General features: G+C 28.2%; 2 protein-coding genes across 2 annotated transcripts; one reads left to right on the top strand and one right to left on the bottom strand.

The window, feature by feature from the left end:
• The first annotated feature begins 302 nt into the window (after window positions 1–302).
• On the top strand, window positions 303–19300 carry LOC101239228 (uncharacterized). The gene is made up of 3 exons (XM_065799554.1): window positions 303–638; window positions 18535–18684; window positions 18789–19300. The coding sequence occupies exons 1-3, from the start codon at window positions 431–433 to the stop codon at window positions 19031–19033; spliced, it is 603 nt and encodes a 200-aa protein (XP_065655626.1). The 5' UTR covers window positions 303–430; the 3' UTR covers window positions 19034–19300.
• On the bottom strand, window positions 10036–12101 carry LOC136081724 (uncharacterized). Its single transcript, XM_065799553.1, has 2 exons — window positions 10497–12101; window positions 10036–10199 (listed from the first exon to the last, which is right to left on the bottom strand). The coding sequence occupies exon 1, from the start codon at window positions 11959–11961 to the stop codon at window positions 11230–11232; it is 732 nt and encodes a 243-aa protein (XP_065655625.1). The 5' UTR covers window positions 11962–12101; the 3' UTR covers window positions 10036–10199; window positions 10497–11229.
• Window positions 19301–21011: the final 1711 nt, after the last annotated feature.

Raw genomic sequence — 21011 nt, 5'->3', positions numbered from 1 at the left:
TAATAATATGCGTCCGTTGGAAAGGAAGTAGTTCACATTAACTTTTTTGAAAAAAAAATGAATTAATTTAATTTCTGAACCCTGATAATATTAGTTGCAAAGATACTTGCTATTAATCTTAACATAAATATAATCTTGCTTAAGTTGGCGATAAAGGTGCATGTCACGATGAATTTCTATAGTTAGATGTAACTATGATGTCATACCTTGTGTGTTTATAGATCAGATTATATTTTTTATAATTGATTTATCGGTGCGGTTGCGATTCAAATTTTGTAGCAAATATCTAGATGTGGCCAATATTAACTTTATTGATCAGGAAAAGCGGTTCGTATCTGAGTGCGAAATTAATGATTAAATTTTTTATTCAATTCAAAAGAAAAGTCTGTTTGCTTTAAAAAAATCGAGTTTAAAAAATTTAAAGGCAATAATGAAAAAAATATATCGAAATATTTTGTTAACCGTTACATTAGCGTTAACGCTTTTTGGTTTTATTTGTGTTTTGTGTGGATTATTTGGAAACTCATGGTGGCAACAAGATGAGAAAAATACTATGGGGCTTTGGAAAACATGCTCATCTGAAAATGGTTGCCTAACAAGAGAAAGCACTCTTCGATTTACAGATGCTGATTCAAGAGGTAACTGCTAAATTATTGGAAATTTAAAATTATTTGTTTTAAAAAATATTACTGTATAATATTCAAAATAATAGAGAAATTAATTAATTTTTTTCTTAAAGACATAGCTGGAGAGACAAGACAAGTCACGTGAAATTTTTTAATTTATTCTTATGCTATTTATTTATTACTTATATATCATATATATATATATATATATATATATATATATATATATATATATATATATATATATATATATATATATATATATATATATATATATAGTAGAGATGGGAATCGAACCCTTCTTTTAAAGTTCGGGTTCGGTTTGGTTATATCTAATGTTAGAGTTTAATTCGGTTCGGTCTTAAGCGCAGTTCGAGTTCGGTTCGGTAACATCGAAAGTTCGGTTTCGGTTCGGTTTGGTATTAACACAATTGTTTTTTTATTAGTTTTAATAGTTACATTCACAATGATAAAGCGCGATTAAATTAAAGTAATATTAAGTAGTTAAAGCATTGCAAATTATTTGAAATAACTTGCATTTGTTTAACTACTGCAACTTCAAAAGTTCAAAAAACAAAACGCTGTATTTAAAGTGCGCAAAACAGAAAAACAGTAACTTTCTCAACTTTTATATTTGAGATATTTGTTATATTTGAGAAATATCAGCATTTCTAATGTTTCTGGGTTCAAGCCCTGCGATTACTCATCGTCAACCCCACACACTGAAAAGACTCTTTCACTGGCTGTACTTGCAGCATGAATAGCTAACAATGTTCTAGCAATCAATACAATTGTCTGAAATTTATGTCACATTCATTGTCTTTCCAGAATTGCAATGCATCACATGCTGTCATGGGCAATCCCAAGTATTTGTCGAATTTATGTTTTGTGTCATTACTGCAAGCACAATGGAGTGACAGCTGTTTTAAAGTTTGCCAGCAAATCATACAATTCAGGGTCAGCTGCACTCTTTTTTAAAAGAGGCAGTTAATTTGAATGACTACATTCACTACAGCTGTCTATATCTGTATTGCCTGAGTCCTTGCGTATCACCTATGATTTTGAAGAGGAAATAATTTTCTCTATCATACTATGCATCTCTTAATAGACAAAAATGCGATCTTCTGCATTGACAAAAGACAAGTATTTGTAAAAATAAGCAATAGGTTTTGATAGCTAGTGCAAAGGATGAATAATATACTTTTCATTCAAGCTGAACAGAAAAGTCGCCTTCAAATTACGAGTACTGTCACTGTCTAAACCATCGGTATTACAGACTGACCTTAAACAAATTAGTACTATGTTATGTATCATATTATGTATTGTAGGCTTATTTTATGTATCAGGTTATCATAGTTATGTTATTTTATGTATTATAATTATACAGGTAATATAATTATATATATATATATATATATATATATATATATATATATATATATATATATATATATATTTATATATATACATTATATATCTATATATATATATGTCATGCGTGGATCCAGCTTTTTTTGATGTTTGAGATAGCTAACATCCTAAAATGGAACAAACTCCAAAAATTTATATGTTTATACTTATATCAAGTAAGGATGCATTACAAAAAATTGCAATGATTGGAGTCTGGGAACAAAAAAGCCCTAAAATTTTGGCCACAACTGCCCCAAACAAGAGAGCAACAAGTTCGTAAATTTTTTTTGGTACTATTCTTAAATAAATTTATATTCATGTATAAATTCTAAATGTATAAATTCTAAATTTCATACAATAATCTCTTATTGTTTTATAATTATGGCTACACAAAGTTTGAACCCCCCTCAATTTGAGGGGGTTAAAAATTGTATAAGGTCATATTTTTTGAACGCTAAGAGATTATTGTATGAAATTTAGAATTTAAACTGTTCCTTCCACGGTTTTCCAATCAAAAGAGGTCAAATTATTTTTGTCGTATTTGAATTTAGGGTTCTCAAACATATGTTTGAACTTTACGAATAAGGGATTTTCAGGCCCCACGCTATTCTCTTTTATCACTGCTTCACAGAAATGAACCATTCTAAGCTCAATAATATGATGCCTACATGCCAGTAGAAGAAGGTATTTGTCTACCTCTCTTGCAATCCTAATAAGTGATCCTTTTTTAGAACCAGTATTACTTGAAGTTGTATCAAAGCATACTCCGCATACTTTTGAAATGAGGTCATATTCTTCTAGTACTTTCATGATTCCTATATACATATCTTCACCTGAAGAAGACGGCAAGGCAGGTACTCCAAGAAGATGCGACACCCCCTCAATATTAACAAGCACAGCTAATCTTTCATTCTTCAGTCTTTTTCCCTGATTCATTTCAAACAAAGCCTTTCCGTCAAAATGAGTTATACAGGGATAACGGCTTTTTTTCCACGGCCTTCTTTATATCTAATTTAGCAATTTCTGCAGTATCCTTGGCAGTTTTTTTCATTTTCCTTAATGCTGTTGAAGCACTGGCTTTGCATTTTGCGATATCATCTCCACAATCTTGAAGAATTGCTCCAGTTACTTTTTGCAAGATTTGTTGTAGCTATAATAGATACATTTCCATCAAAAATTTGATGGAAATGTATCTATTATAGCTATTATTGGGACTTTGGCAGTAATGTTATAATCATTTGCTCTTCTATGATGTCAAACTTCGGGTTCAAATTCTGAATCAGAATCAGGGCTAATGTCAGTGAAACTTAAGTCTAATTCTGAGGTAGCGTCAATCTTAGGAGATTCGTCTTCTAGCCTTGTCCTCTTCCTCGCACCTTCAGAAACCTAAAATTTATTTTAACATAGTGTATGTGTATTAACAAATAATGTATGTTAAATTAGCAAACTTTAATAAAAAAGATCAAACTAACCCACTAAAAACAACATAAAACCTTTTTGCTAAGTTTTCTATCTTTTGATCCCAAAATAAAATGTCTCGGTCCTTCCTGGTTTTCCAAAAAAGTTAAGTCATCGTGCTTATCTTATTCTGAGCGTTTTTTATCCTTCCTAATTTGGTTCTTTAAATCTGTAGAACCAATCCAAAACAGCTTTTTCAAAAATGAAATAAACTCCCTTTGATTAACCTTATCTCTAGCTGTTCCTCTGTATTTATTTCTACTCAAATCTGAATACTTCTTGTCCATCTTCATTAGGTTCTTGATAATACTTTTATCTGACATTACTTGAAATCCCGCTTTAAGCCATGGTCTTTTAATTAAGCCTAAAATGCATTCACAATCATCTACTTCACATCTCTTGTAACCCTGAATCTTGTTAGGAGGGCATGATAAAATTGTTGGCTTCTTAACATTATGAGGAAGTAGTGATCTTCTGAAGGCAATGTGTTGAAGAATATCCATTCCAGAAAGGGAGTTGAAGACCTTAAGAAAAAAAAATCAATATTTTAATTTTTAACATAAAGTTTAAAATTCAAAACAATTTTTTTAAATTAGATATGTACATGTAATAGCTGGTTTAGCCTCATTTATGATAAAAAGTTTGCTTTTGCTTGATCTGAGAAACTTCCTCTTCCATTATCTTTTACAACTTTTTTTTCCATTTTTGTATTCAATTTAAATAGATTTAATGGTTTGTATTTAGTTAAAAACTAATACAAGTCATTGTATGTTTGAAGAACATTGTGTGAAAAAATCATTTATGCCAAATACATAGTTTTGTAAATATTTTACTTTTGTAGTAAAAATGTATATATAATTGCAGGGGCGGACCACGATTTTTTGGTGTTTGAGTTAAATAACTTCTAGCTAAGTTCCCAAGTTCTTTGCAGCGCAAATTTTTGCAAAACATCTTTAAATGACATAAGTATGAAATTCAAAGGTTTGGAATATAGAACTTAGCTGGAATTTATTTAACTCAAACACCAAAAAATTGTGGATCCGCTCCTGAATTAAACGTGCGATTTTTATTTCTTTTCCTAAGAGTAATTTCATTTCAAAACAAACCAGGCCATACAACCCTAAATTCTCTGATTATTTTTTCAATTTTCGGCAGAGTACTTTAGGAAAAAATGATAATTCCTACCTAAATCTAAATCTAAGTGGTTTTCAAGTTATGAAAGTTTTTTTAATTTCCTTTTCGTTCCTTGGTTCCTTGTCTTTTCCAATTATCAAAGTTTAATTGCTGAATTCAGACATATTCATCTAATTTTAATGTTGCAATTAGTTCTACATAAATAATGTAATTAATACTTGTACATTTTTAAATTTGCAAGTATAACATTTTTAATTCATTATCAAAATGATTTCATGTGATATTGGTAAAGTTTTGAAGTCAGAATGCCATAAAACCTCATATTCTAGAAATAAAGAGATTTTTTTACTACATGACCTAGACACTAATACTCGTCAAAACATTTTATGGAGATCTGAGTTGCGTGCTTGTGAAGAACTATTCAGCATTTGTAATCACCATTTTCACTACTTTGGAAAAAGATTTGAAAAGAAAAATGGCAATTGTTGTAATGTTTGTAAAGTGCATAAAAAAAAATGAAAGGTAATTAGATTTCAAATATATTTTATGTAATTATTTCAAATTGTATTACTTTTCTGATGGATGTGAAGGACAGTATAAAAATTTTCAAAATCTACGCCATCACTCAGAAGATTTTTTATTGAAAGCTGAATGGATATTTTTTGCAACCAGTCATGGCAAATCTTCTTGTGATGCAATAGGTGATACAGTAAAACGAACAACAGCAAGAAAACGTCCAAAGAAAAATCAAATACTAACAATCGATGCAATGTTTGAATTTTGCACTAAAAAAACGCTCACAATAAAGTTCTTTAAAATTGATAAAGGAACTATGGTTAATGTTAGAGCTACATAAAATAAACGACTTGATAAGGGAAAAACAATACCAGGAAGTCGAGGATTTCACCATTGCATACCAGTTTCGAAAGCATCTACGTTATTTAAAAAAACTAGTAACAATATAAATCCAAAATCTATTAATATAACTAAAAAATCAAGTTACCAAAATTTAAGTTTATTAAATTTTGAGCAAATGCAGAAATACAAATATTACGCATGTACATATGATTCGTTTTGGTGAATTGCAGTAGTTGAAGAAAAAGATGAAGAATATAATGATATAAAAATAAAGTTTATGCATCCACACGGTCCATCTGAACAGTTTTTCTGGTCGAAAAGGAATGATTATTGTTGGATACCAATCACCAATAACATTTTGGTGCACTTATTAATGTAACAACATTAATAAGTGCACTAAAAATAATATCAGACAAATATGAACTTTCAAAAAAAGATTTTAACAAAATTAATAAGTATATATTTATAAATCAATAATTTTTAATGGATAAATTATAAAAAATTGTATATCAATTCAAGTATGCATCATTTTTATTTATTTTGAATACTACGATAAGCGAAGTATGCTATACTTGCTTTTTTTGTAATATTTTTCATTTAATTTTTAAACTATGTATTTGGCAGAAATGATTTTTTCACACTATGTTCTTCAAACATACTATATCTAATTTGAAATTTTAAGCTTATAAAATTTACCGCACACCTAAAAATTTTACTGGGGCAGGTGTCCATTATTTTAACATTTATAATTGATATTTAGGTACTTTTTAATTATAAAATAAGTTTTTTATTTATATATTCAAATTCCTCACCTAGAAATTAACTTATTTCTAAAGTCACTTATTTTTAGAACTCAAATGTTTATAGACTTGGTTTTATAAGGAGAAATGTAAATTTAAAAATGGCGGAAAATGACCAAAACAATAATAGTAGCCAAAATTAAAACAACCATTACTCACGAACCGTTGAGAGTTAGACCTTGAAATTTTGGGATTTATCTTATTTTATAATGTACTAACTATGGTAAAAATATAAAAAAAATTGGTTGTTTTGACGTGGAATTACTCATTCGTGAATTAATTGCTTTTCAAACCTTTTGAAATTTACACAATTGATCGAATAATGCATAAAAGAGACTGCAAAAAAAATAATCATAGAGTTCAAAAATAATGTCAAATTGATCAAATTCCATGTAAATTAGTATCGAGTGGGGCCTCCTTTAGCCTTGATGGCCTCATCTAGATAATTTGGCCTTGAGTTAATCAAATTTTGGGTCTCTTCTGTTGTTATATTATTCCATGCCCTCATTATAGCTTCTTTCAAGTTGTCTTTTCGTCTAAATGCTCGGTCGCCAATTTTTCTGTCCAAAATATACCACGAATTTTCTAATGGATTCAAGTCCAGACTTTGAAATGGTCATTCCAAAATATTATTGTTTTTTATGTCAAAGTATACCTTCGTTTTCTTAGCGATATGTTTTGTATTGTTATCCTGCTGGAGTATGAAATCGCTTTCCATTCTCAATTTTTAGGTAGATGGTTGCAAGATTGCTTAGAAAATTTCACAATACATTGAAGCATCCATTTTGTCATCAATAAATGTAAATTTCCCCACTTCTTTTTAACTCATATTACCCCAAACCATCACACTTCCTCCTCCATGCGTTACACTAACTCGCAAACAACTCAATTTATAAGCTTCTCCTTTTTTTCGCCGCACTTTTTGGACTCCATCTGATGAGACGAGATTGTATTTTGGCTCATCTGACCACAAAATTTTTTTCCAATATGATTTCAGCATTTTTAAGTACTTCGATGGAAATTCCAATCGACGTTTCATTTGTAATAAAGTTAAAAAAGGTTTATTTCGAGCCACTCTACCTCTATATCCTAGTTCTCTTACACAATTTTTAATTGTTTGATAAGTCACTGTGATGTTATGATCTTCTTGAATTTTTAAAACTAATTTAGCTGTCGAAACAAATCTATTTTTCTTCGCATTAGTGATGACATTAGCAAACAAAGATTTTGATAGTTGTAACTGGGAATAACTATTTGAGTAGCTATATTTATCAGAAAAAAATCTCACTACCGGTAGTTCAAACCGTCTCATCGTTATATCGGGATGGTACTGCTAATGCATCATATTTTGGATGCACATCAGACGAGTTTAGATTGCCTCAGGGAGTTCGACAATGGTTCATACTTTCAAGGGTCCATACAATATTTATAATGAAAATCTTTTAGAGAAAATTGTTCAGAATCCAAAGTAGGTACTTCAATAAATGGGGTATACACTGGTGTTATTGCGTATGCGGATGATATAATTTTGCAAAGCTCAACTATATCTGGTCTTCAAAATCTTATTAACATCGTTCAAAAGTATGGAATATTAAACTTTATCAAACTAAATACAGAAAAACTGAATTTTTAATATCTGGAGTAAGCTCGATTATCAATAACGTGATTTATGTTAACGACGCTCCTATTAGTTTCAAAGCAATTTAAAACATTTTGGTTTCCTTTGGGATAATAAGAACAAAAATATGACGGCAACACTCCAAAAAACAAATATAAATAAACGTATAACGCAATTTTTATCTGTTGCAAAAGCTCTTATAAGAAACGGAATTCGCTTTTGCCAGCCTGCTACGATTATTTATTTATTTAATTCCCTAGCTATTCCAACGCTATTATACGGATTAGAACTGGGTGGTTGCAACAATAAGTTTCTACAGAATATTGATGAAGTTGGACGATCTGTCTTAAAATCATTTTTTAATATTTCTAAGCATAGTAAAAATCACCTCCATTCTTTTTTCAAAGTAGACTCTGTATTGAACATTCTTATTCATAACAAATTAAACTTATTTATCAGGCTACTTAATGACCCCATATGTTACTCCATTATAATGACTCAGTTGCCGTGTAATCAAAGTTTATTTGTAGGTGAGATATGGCTAATATGCAAGCAATTTGGTATTAATATGCTGCAATGTATGATCGAGGGCAATAAAATTAAAACTGCACGCCCTAAGGAAGTTTTGGATGCCAAAATTGCCGTAATTTTAAAACAATCTTTCCAATTATGGAACTTAAAGGAACAACGACTTATATTCAGAACTTTGATGGAAGAGAACATTCCAAAAACAATACAAGAACACAGATAGCATTTTCTTTTTTTTATACCTACAAGTTATGTAATTATTGGGTGTTTAAAAGAATATATATTATTATATTATTAATGATATTTTGATCAATTGCACTAGTGGTCTTGCGTTTTCGTCCTCTATCAGCCACACTAGCAACGGTTCCAATCAGTTTATGCTTCCTAACAATTGAGAAAATGAAGGTATGCTTTGACACAAATAACATCAGTGTTTTGGAATGGCCATCTCAAAGTCTGGACTTGAATCCAATAGAAAATTGGTTGTATTTTTTCGACAGAAAAATTGGTGACCGAGCATTTAGACGCAAAGACAACTTGAAAGAAGCTATAATGAGGGCATGGGATAATATAACAACAGAAGAGACCCAAAATTTGATCAACTTAAGGCCAAATTATCTAGATGAGGCCATCAAGGCTAAAGAAGGCCCCACTCGATAATAATTTTGATGGAACTTGATCAATTTGACATTGTTTTTGAACTGTACGATTATTTTTATTCAATTTTATGCACCATTAGATCAATTGTGTAAAATTTAAAAGGTTTGAAAAGCAATTAATTCACCAATACGCAAATAAATTTTTAAAACAATATTTGATAAGATATTTAAAAAAAACTTTTAAATATTTTAACGGACAACTCATTTATTTGATGCAAATCTTTAAAATTATGATTTTTTTTAAATGTACGATTTTTTTGCATACTATATGTATATATATATATATATATATATATATATATATATATATATATATATATATATATATAGAGAGAGAGAGAGAGAGAGAGAGAGAGAGAGACACAAAGCTGCATCCCAGTGAAAAAGCGCACATGGGATACGCGTGGATTTTTTCCATATGTAACCCATGTGGGGATTATTATTTTGTCCCATTTGGGTTTCATATGGCAAATCCCACATGGATTCCATATGGTGAATCCCATATGGGATACGCGTGGGTTTTTACCATATGTAACCCATATGCGGATTATTATTTTGTCCCATGTGGGTTTCATATGGTAAATCCGACATGATATATAGGTGGAAAATACTACATGTTATAGATCTTAAATGCCACATATTTTAATCAAAATGGTATAAAAGTAGTCAATACTAGACAAATGAAAGTCCGAATGCTTCTATGATAATTTTGAAAATTCTTTTAATTTAAAAATTACTTAAATAGTAATTTAAAATTAATCATCGAAGCTTTCAGAGAGGACTAATCTGGTATTTGCTACTTTATCCCATTTGGTATTCAAAATGTGTAGCATTCTTGATCTTTTACATGTGATGTTTTCCACCTATAACCTATGTTGGATTTACCTTAAACTATTATGACGAAATTTTATAAAATTAAAAAACGTGTTGCAAAATGAATTTAATTTAAAATAAATGCTATTAATCAATACATCCAAAATGAATATTAAAAATATTATTTTTTCTTTTGCGATTTACACGCCGTTTTTTGTTGATTGAATTAATTAAACCGCTTCGGGTCGCATAATACCAAGGTTTTTAGTATCTTCTAACTTTCTTCAAACATTTTCTAAAAAAAAAATATAAATACAAATATATATATAAATATATATATATATATATATATATATATATATATATATATATATATATATATATATATATATATATATATATATATATATATATATATATATATATATATATAGAGAGAGATTGAGAGAGAGAAAGAGAGAGAGAGAGAAAGAGAGAGAGAGCAATTTTAATAAGGAACCTTATTAGTCGAGCAATTTTAATTATTAGCCAGGTTGAAGTCATTAATGACTACAATATTTCACAAATAATTATTTCCTAATTTATTACTTACAATGACTAACGTATCATGGGTAATTGAACACATATTATGCGTAATGAGCTTGAACCCATGAGGAGAATCCTGAAAAAAGTGATCAATTAGGATAAGTAGTTAAACAAAAAAACAAAAACAAAAATGTAAAAACCTACTTTTTCAATGATGAAGACGTTGGGTGCAATAGCCACTGGATGCAAAAGTATCTTTACTTTTTCGTCACACACACGGCCTTCTATAATAACAGGCCTTGACATCGCGCAAAATGCCGTAAAAACTGAAGGCCGATTAAACTTTCACTTTTATTTATATTGATATATTTTTATATTAGGTAGGGTGTAATGGCAGTCTATGTTTTCTAATAATAATCTCTAGTAAAGACAGAAATATAAAAAGAAAACCAAAAAATTGTTAAAAGATAATCATATTTTTCGTATTTCAAATTTCATTAAGAATATTTATGTAATATTAAATAGTATCAATAACAAGCAAAACCATAACAAAGTATATATCTATATATTAGAAAGATAACTGTATTTTTAATTTTTATGCTAAAAATGGTAACAATAAAAATCACCAACAATAAAAAACACCAACAGAAGTTGATTCAAGCAAAAAAAAAGTTTTATCAATATATCTCAACAGGGTAAATATTTACAAATCCAAACATATTGAGAGACATATAGGCTAATGAGAAAATAAAAAACATAACAAGTAAATAGCATAATAACAAAACTAATTTTCACATAAATTATGATAGCTTTAGTATTTTGGGAGTGGTAATTAGTGAGTAAGTCTTTAGCAGAATATTAGAATATACTCTGCATTGTTTTTTTGTGATTTTAAATTTATATTTAGCAGCAATGAACTGAAACTGAGTAACACAAAATGTTCTGCATAAAGGGTCAGTAGCACCTTGAAAAAAAAAAAAGGAAAATATTGACCACTGGACAAGAGCATCAGAAGGAATTTCAAGTCCGCTTCTGTTTAGGCTATACAGATAACTTCCATATTTATAATAATAATTAGTAGAATCATCATAAATTTTTATTTTGCTTTTTTGCATATAGCCAGCTATGTAAACTATAGCCACTAATGTAGATTTATTAACTGAGCTTTCAAGATCATGTATATTATCCAGAAGTTCTTTTTCATCAGTAGAAATATCTCTAAAACATATGTCACAAGTATGACCATCGATACCATCAACAGGAATGTCAAGTTGTAATATCAATTTAGTATGTTGAATATTATTTTTTTCAATTACAGATTTAGCGTTTATAAAGTAAGTACCTCCAGATCCCTGTCGAAGCTTAGAAAAAGCTTTTTCAAGAGGATCTGTTGAAAACCAACCTAATAAGACATACTTTGCTCCATTACTCAATAAAGTTTCTATGAGATCAATAAAGCCATAACATGAATGCGCTATTGCATTGCTAGTATCTAGTGTGAGCTGTTTTACACGCTTACCTGTAGGTTTCATAAAATTTGACAGTTCAGCAATATCTCGTAGCAGTTGTAACTGTTGATCACCAACTGAGTGGATTTCTCTGCATAATTCATTTATAAACCGAATGCCAGCACCAGGTGCTTTGACATTAACAACATTCGAAAAAAAATTATTTTTTTAATAAATACAGCAGTACCTTCAAATGCTTTATTTTCAATCTCTGGATGCGTTCTTAATGCAGCTACTGTTTCTTCGCAAAAAACAGACAAAAAAAACTTTAAAGATTGTCTCTCTATTGGTTTTGGATAAACTGATTTAGCTGTAAGTTTAGAGAGTTTAAAAAGACTATTGCACTCAGTTTTATATAAAGTTTCTAAATCACTCCACTTAGCCAAAGCCAGTTTTTTATTGTTCAAAAATTGAAGTTCATCAATCTTTTCTGTTAACCAATTGTTTCATATAGATTTTAAGAGATGCACATAATCATACAATAAATATATACCTGATGTTGTTAACCATGGTTTACTATCAACTGTTTTAAACATTCCAAAAAATCTTTGATTTACACGGTTACCATCAGTAATTATTACCAGTGTCTTACTATTTTTAATATTATTTATCGTATCAACAATTTGTTGACATTGAGCAAACTGAAATTCAGAGGAAAGATTTGCAACAGGTTGAGCTCTACATATAAATTCTGGACCTCCAAAAAGACATTTAATCATAAATGATAAAACTGTTTTAGCTAACTTTTCAGGGTAGTTTACTGCTTGACCAAACAAAGCACCTCTTTGGTAAAGTAATGAAGCTTTGACATAGACCTCATCAATTAGTAGTATGGAAGTTCTTTTCAATGGATTTAAACTCATTAAAATACTATTTATGAAACTTAGGTCCTCCATTGAGCTTATTTTTGAAGTCAATCGTGTTAAAGTCCTTATACTTGACAACTTGTAGTCAATACACAAACAATCATATAAACTTTGTCGCATAGCAAAATACTCTACATATAATATCTGAAGAATATAAAACGTCACCAACATTAACTTTTCTCATAGCATTAAGGTGTTCGAATAGAATATTTGACTGAAGCGAACTTTCTTTATTTTTTAAAAATCTAACTGCTTCAAATAAAGTTGATTTATGTTTTTATTAACTTTAATTTGTTTACAGCTAAAGATGAAATATTACAAGTTGTGCCATTATGGTTAGCTACAAATGAATATTAATTGAAAATTACTAAAATAAATAATGGAACACCAAGTTTGTACATTTTTGATTGCATGTGTAAACTTTTTTTATTAAGCTGGAAAACAATAACATCGTTATTATCATTTAACAAAGATTGAATATCGTCAAATATAAGTTCATCCTCTTTTAGAAAATCATTTAACTCATCTGGTAAAATGCTTCCAAAACCGCTTGAAGTTACAGTTTTTCTAACATGACTTGCTTGTGTGGCTAAACAACTAGGCAGAATATTGTTAAAAACAGATGGTGGGTTTAAAGGTTGTTGCTTCCCATATTTGCTTTCAAAAGGTGCTTCATTTGGCCAATGCAGTTGACATACTGCTGTATAGTCTGTAACAAAAAAACCAGTTCTTGGGATAGCTTCACTACATCTTTTTCTCTCCTCTAGATTCTTTGGGAATTTCTAAATTGATATTTTTGTTATAGTTAAGTATTGATATTTTTGTTGTAGTTGTAATTGATATTGTAGTTGTAGTTGTATAAATTGATATTGTTGTTGTAGTTGAGATAGTTTGACTTGCAAAGATGTACACGGCATTTTTAAGGCATTTATTAAAACATAATTATTAAAAAAACTTATTGTTAGTTTGACAATATTGTTACCTTACAATGTAACGCCTTGAACCTTACAACGTTATCGTCTTGAAGATGCGCTATTTAATTTATAAACCAATCAAATTTTAAAGATTTATTAAAAAAGCGCAAACACAAACTTTTGTCTAATGTTAAAAGATGAAAATGTAAACACAGTATTAGGAATTGGCCTTCAGTTTAACAACTTTGTTGCGCGATGTCAAGGCCTGTTATTATAGAAGGCCCTGGTCGCTTATAATATAATATTCTGAAACTAATAAACAAACATCTAAATTTCTATAAGTAAATTTATTAATTGATCATTGCCTTCATATCCTATTTTATTCATATCTTATTTTCATATCATAATCTTATATGGTATTATTTATATAACATATCACAACAATATTATTAAATTTGTGATGTTTAAATATCATATGAACATTCTCTATCACGTTCATATGATATTTGAATATAGTTCTTGAGTATACTATCTGCAAGTTCAAATGTTGTCAAAAACCAAGCATGCATGCATGGAACACTGCAGTGTCCCACAAAGAAATGCTGGTTTGAAAGTCAAATTTTCTTTATTTAAAAAAAAAATTAAAATAGGGGGGAGATAGGGAGATTTCTGTAACTTTTTTTAGGCTCCAAAACTTTTAACTTTATATATAATAAGGTTCATAAAACTTAAGGGACTTACGAAGTACATTGAGGAACAAAAACAGGATATTTACGGAAACTTTTCAATTTTTAATCTGGAGTATCACAGTGTAATTGGGAATAAAGCTCTGGGTCCAGTATTCAAAGTAATATGATCTAAAGTAATATATAAATTTAATAAAATGCTTTAAAATGCATGCAGTTAAACATATAACTCCTGATAGTTAACTATATGTATAACTAGTTATACATAAAATTTATTATATATAACTTATTTTTTAAGGTTATGCTTGAACAAATTAGTACCAATTAATTCAAATTCAAGATTTAGTTCAAGTTCAAGTTCTTATTTGTTCATTGTTTTTTCACTATTTTATATTTATTGGTTCAAATTTGTTAACTAGTACTAATTCTTACTACAGTAAGAATATTTATCATTGTTGAACGTGATTTTATTAGTAACTTAATTTTACTTTCAACATATTTTGACAACACCCTTTACATTTTAAATGATGACAGCTTTACTTTTCTATTGATGTTAAATTTATTACATTTCAATAACTCAGATTGAATCTTAACTGAATTATTGTAAGCTTTGTAAGGGTTTGTTGTATATCAAATGGTGTTGTAAATAAAGTAAAAATAATATATATATATATATATATATATATATATATATATATATATATATATATATATATATATATATATATATATATATAAATTAGTAAAAAACACTTATCTAACTTTTTTTTATCTAAGTTTTTTACTAATTTATTATTGCTCTGTTCTTTAAGAACATTGAGCACTCTATTTGTAAAATACACTAACATAATTTACATATATATATATATATATATATATATATATATATATATATATATATATATATATATATATATATCATATATATATATATATATATATATATATATATATATATATATATATATATATATATATATATATATATATATATATATATATATATAGTATTTAGGCTATGGGATCATCCATAAATGATGTCAGTAGATAGAGGGGCAGTGTGAGTTTAACAATAATTGACAATGGGAGAGGATGTTGAGAATTGAATTTTGAATTAAAAATTGAATAAAAAAAAAGTAAAATATTTTATTTAAAAAAAAAACAATTTATGCTAGCTATGAGCAGGTTTTAGAGGTATTTACACCAACAATGTGGTCTAAACTCTTCTTGCTTTTGTTGCTTAAAACTGTAGAAGATCATAGGAAAAACAATTTAAATTCAGAAATTAGCTTGCTTATCTGAAGAACAATTTATGTTTGTTTTTTTTGCTTTTAGTACTGTTGAGAATAAATGTATAATTGAACCAGAAAAAAATTGATGGTATATGCATTTTTTATATTATATTAACAATTCAGATATACCATCATAATATGATAACAAAAACTGACATCATTTTCAATGGGAGATGGCAAAAAATTGACTGAGTTTGATAAAGGGTGAAGGTGTTCAATAAACCGGGTCATCATCTGACATCATTATGCATAGATGACCCTATGATTTAGGTAAAATAAGTAATCAATTTGCCATACTTCTCTTTAGAAAGTGTAAGAAAAAAGCATTGTTATGCTGAGAACCTACCTATTGAGCAAGCTTTGACCACCTATTTTATAAATTTGAGAGACAGAAGTAGATGTGCGAATCGCAAAAGAACTAATAACAATGCTCTAAATTGATTTTAACTTTGTAGACTAACATTAATATAGCATTTAGAAATAATAAATGAAGTTTACATGATTTTTATAATTTGTATTTATTTTCATTAATTATCAGTTGTCAGTCTCTATTTTATAAAATGAATTAAAAAACTATTTAGTTATAGTATAATAATAATACATAAATACTAGTTTCCTAATACTATTATCATCACAATGTTAATGGTATTCATTTTAGTGAAATTTTGTATCAATATTATTGTTTTAATGTTATATATATATATATATATATATATATATATATATATATATATATATATATATATATATATATATATATATATATATATATATACACACATAACATTAAAACAATAATATTGATACAAAATTTCACTAAAATGAATACCATTAACATTGTGATGATAAAATAATATATATATATATATTATTTTACTTTATTTACAACACCATTTGATATACAACAAACCCTTACAAAGCTTACAACAATTTAGTTTAGATTCAATCTGAGTTATTAAAACGTAATAAATTTAACATTAATAGAAAAGTAAAGCTGTCATCATTTAAAATATAAAGGGTGTTATAAAAATATGTATAAAATAAAATTAGGTTACTAATAAAATCACGCTCAACAATGATAAACATTCTTACTGTAGTAAAAAATAGTACTAACTGATAAATTTGAACAACTAAATATAAAATTAACAAAAACAATGAATAAATAAGAACTTTAACTTGAACTTTAACTAAATCTTGAATTTGAATTAATTGGTACTAATTTGTTCAAGCATAACCTTAAAAAATAAGTTATATATAATAAATTTTATGTATAACTAGTTATACATATAGTTAACTATCAGGAGTTATATGTTTAACTGCATGCAATTTAAAGCATTTTATTAAATTTATATATTACTTTAGATCATATTACTTTGAAAACTGGATCCAGAGGCTTTATTCCCAATAACACTGTGGTACTCCAGATTAAAAATTGAAAAGTTTCTGTAAATATCCTGTTTTTGTTCCTCAATATAGTTAGTAAGTCCCTTAAGTCTTAAGGACCTTATTATATCTAAAGTTAAAAGTTTTGGAGCATAAAAAAAGTTACAGAAACCTATCTCCATCCTATTTTTTTCTTTTTTTATTAAAGAAAATTGGGAATTCTTTGACTTTCAAACCTGCATTTCTTTGTGGGACACTGCAGTGTCCCACGCATGCAAGATTGGTTTTTGACAACATTTCAACTTGCATCAGTTAATTGTTTGCAAATAATTTACTCAAGATCTATATTCAAATAACTATTATATTATCCTAATAATACGTCTATTTGCACAAATCTTAATCTTATTTCTATAAAGAAAGATAAACATTATTCGTGGTACTTACATACTTCCTTGCCATTCTCTATATTAATATAAAATATTTTCACACAATATAAACAATATAAACGCAATGCAATGTCGACTTAAAAAATTTTCTTTTAGTTTTTTTTAAAAAGTTTTTTTTAGTTTCCAGCTTTCAAATTAATTCCCATGCAAATCCCACAAGAAACCCATGTGGGATTTCCCATGTGTGTAAATGCCATATGGTTACCACATTTAACCCATGTGGTTAATGTACCATGTGTTAATGTAAATGTGGTTAATGTATGGTTACCACATTTAACCATGTGGTTAATTATGGTTACCACATTTAACCACATTTAACCACATTTAACCCACATTTAACCCATTTAACACATTACCCACATGGGTTTAAGGTGACAAATTTCCATACGGATACCACATGGGAAAATCCGTCCCACGTTAATCCCATTAATCCCACACGGATCCCACGCGGAACCCATGTGGGACGCGGTTTTATTTTTACTGGGATAAGACAATATGAGGGGGGGGGGGGGATGTTATTTTGATAAAACCAGTACACAACGAGACAAAATTATATGAATTAAAAAAATGTTGTTTTATACAGCGTCAAATCAAAATTTTGAGAGGATGGATAAGACGCAGGCGCCAACTTCATAGTACTACTAATGAAATTAGTGAATGTCCTCTAGTGTTTGTTATTTTTTTTTGAAGAAATAAAAATCACTTTGTTAAATTTGTTGCTGTGTTCAGCTTTGCTTTTTATTTTACTTTTGTTTAATAATATATTAATTTTGGGTATGTATTTGGAAAATGCATCATTCTAATCTAATTTAGTATTGTATTTGATTGTAATAAACATAGATTTTAAATTTATTTTACATTTATTTATTAAATTGCTTTTACAGTTTTTCAATTAATTACATTTCTTCCGTGCTTTATTATTAATTACATTTATACAGTTTTAACACTAAAGTTAATATAAAGTTTTCAAAGAAAATTCATTTCGGGCTTTGCATATTGCTTAATTTCAGAACTGGATTCCATGATCATAGCTTTAATAGTGTCAATTGCATCTATATTATTAACCGTAGCATCATTAATGTACATGATGGCGTACAGAAAAAATCCTGAAACTTGGAACTGTGGAACGATACTACTGTCTCTTTTTACCTTTATAAGTGGTGAGTTATTTTAAAAGTTTAACTTTCCTGATAAAAAATTACTTTATCTTCGCAACTAACAATATACTTGTCACTTTTTTTAATGCTGAGTTTTTTTATTTAAGCCGCAGCATGTCTTTCAACTCTAATATTTGCCGAAACGCGATTTAAAGAAACCTTTCAATTGTACAAACACGGTTGGTCAGTAATACTTGCTTGGCTCGGAGCTATTTTCTTGATTTTGTCTTTTGCATGTGCAATTGTATTGTTATGCACTAAAACTAAAGAAGTGACTCGTCCAATTGACTACACGCGGAGACCATCTAGTCAAAATGTATTAGATAATTTAGGTTATGTTCATGATGACTAATTCGTACAAGAAATGAACATGATAAACATCAGTCAAAATTGTTGACTACAACGAGTAAAAAAAAATTTTAAAACATATTTTGGTATTAAATATGAGCAAAGTTATTTCAATGGTTCAGTCATTTCATATTGCTATTAATATATTATGTTTGTTTGAAACTGTAAAATATGATAATTTTGAAAAGTCTAAAGGTACCAAATATTTATTTAGTATAATAACCACAATCGTAAAATAACATTTTTTTAGTATAATAACACAATCGTAAAATAATTGTTTTAGTATGAACCACAATCGTAAAATAAAAAAACCCTATTAATCTTGAAGTTTGGTGTTGCTAATACAGGTAAGGATTCAATTAACAACAGCAAAATCGTTTGAGTAATATATAATAATAAATAAGAAGTATAAAAAATCGTCGTCAGGAATGATGATTACGTTTATATATTAATATAAACGTAATCATCATTGCTGACATTAATTAGGTAATTCAATTAATAGAACGGGTTGCACATTCTAACATCCAGTGCAATATCTGTTTGCTTTCTCTATGCTATCTTTCTAAATTGACTTCATCTAACTTTTACTCTAACCTTCGTTCTTCTTAAACTCAATTACCCTTGGTTAGCGAAGCAGGTGATAATGCTCTTTAGTGAGCTGAACTTGTTTTCGCGGGCCCGATTATGTGGCCTCTATATGGCAATTAGACGGAGGAGGATAAACTACAAGTGAATAAATATGTATTTCTTACTTATTTTTTTTTTTTTTTCAACAAACATTATAATATAATTCAATAAAAAGTGTTTACAATCTCCGATATATATGTGTTCAAAATCACTCAAAAAAGTTAAAAGTACTATTAGCGCGTGCTAGCTAGACAGTGGAATAAAATAATGAACTTAAAAGTTCGTGGTTTATAAAATAAAGTGCTGGCTATTAACCAATGCATATAAAAATTATATGCAAGCCCATTGCACCATATGGCTACTAGGGACTTGCTCATGGTTGTCGTTAAAAAAAAATATACATATATATTATAAATTTAGTAAGATTATGTAGTTGAAGGATAACTCGTAGAAAACTAGGAGAGGTCTTATCATCGAGAACCTTTAAAATATAATGAAAACTAAAAATTTAAAAAGCGGATTTTATAAAACACAATTTACTTTGTAAATTGCCTATCTTTATAAAGTAGACCTATGTTTTTTGATATTTTAGTATTTAATGCATATATGCGCGCTTTCCAAGATATATTTTTATCAATTACAACTCTTAAAAAGTTAGTTGTTAGTAATGCGTTTCGTAGTTTTGAGTGAAATGAGGTGTATTTAGTTTTTTCAGTATTTAATGACATCTTAATAGCTCAAAACCATATATTTAGTTTTTTAAGTTCTTTGTTTACATTTTATACAGATCATGGATGCTTTTTGAAGAGTAAAATAAATTTGTATCGTCTGTAAACATTAAAAATTCAATTTTTTAAGATCATTTTGGAAGGTCATTTGTATTGATTAGAAACAAGAGAGGAGCAAGAATCGCACCTTGAGGGACACTACATGTTATTTTAAACAACTTTGTGTGGTAATTTTCATCTGTAATAAAACACTGTTGTCTGTTATACAGATAGCTTTTATACCATTGTAGTGATTGATTTTTTAGTCCATTTTTTCCATTTTTTTAAAAACACATTTTTTTTGTTGAAAAAAAAGAAATAAAGAAAAAATTCGCATTAACATCTTTTTGCTTTCAAACTTTTCGCTTTAACGACCCGCTACCATTGCAGATATATACTTTTTTATTAATTAACAATAGTTGTAAGAGTTCAATGGTATTTTTTATTATTTTATTTTATGTTTATTATCATGTTAGCAAAGCTTTACTTTATACTTATTTTTATTTTTAAAAAATTTTATTCTGAATAAAAAGTTTATTTTACTTGGCTATTTCCTGGAATTATGAAAGTCAAACACAAAGGCTCAAA

The sequence above is a fragment of the Hydra vulgaris genome, chromosome 06 (assembly GCF_038396675.1).
Source record: "Hydra vulgaris chromosome 06, alternate assembly HydraT2T_AEP".
Taxonomy (NCBI): Eukaryota; Metazoa; Cnidaria; class Hydrozoa; order Anthoathecata; family Hydridae; genus Hydra; species Hydra vulgaris.
This window is presented reverse-complemented; position numbering and strand designations above follow the sequence as displayed.

Excerpts from the sequence above, each read along its gene's own strand:
- LOC101239228 (XM_065799554.1), top strand. The coding sequence starts at position 431 with ATGAAAAAAATATATCGAAATATTTTGTTAACCGTTACATTAGCGTTA. Across the intron at positions 639-18,534 it reads TACAGATGCTGATTCAAGAG|AACTGGATTCCATGATCATA; the intron begins GTAACTGCTAAA and ends GCTTAATTTCAG. Across the intron at positions 18,685-18,788 it reads TCTTTTTACCTTTATAAGTG|CCGCAGCATGTCTTTCAACT; the intron begins GTGAGTTATTTT and ends TTTTTATTTAAG.
- LOC136081724 (XM_065799553.1), bottom strand. The coding sequence starts at position 11,961 with ATGAAACCTACAGGTAAGCGTGTAAAACAGCTCACACTAGATACTAGC.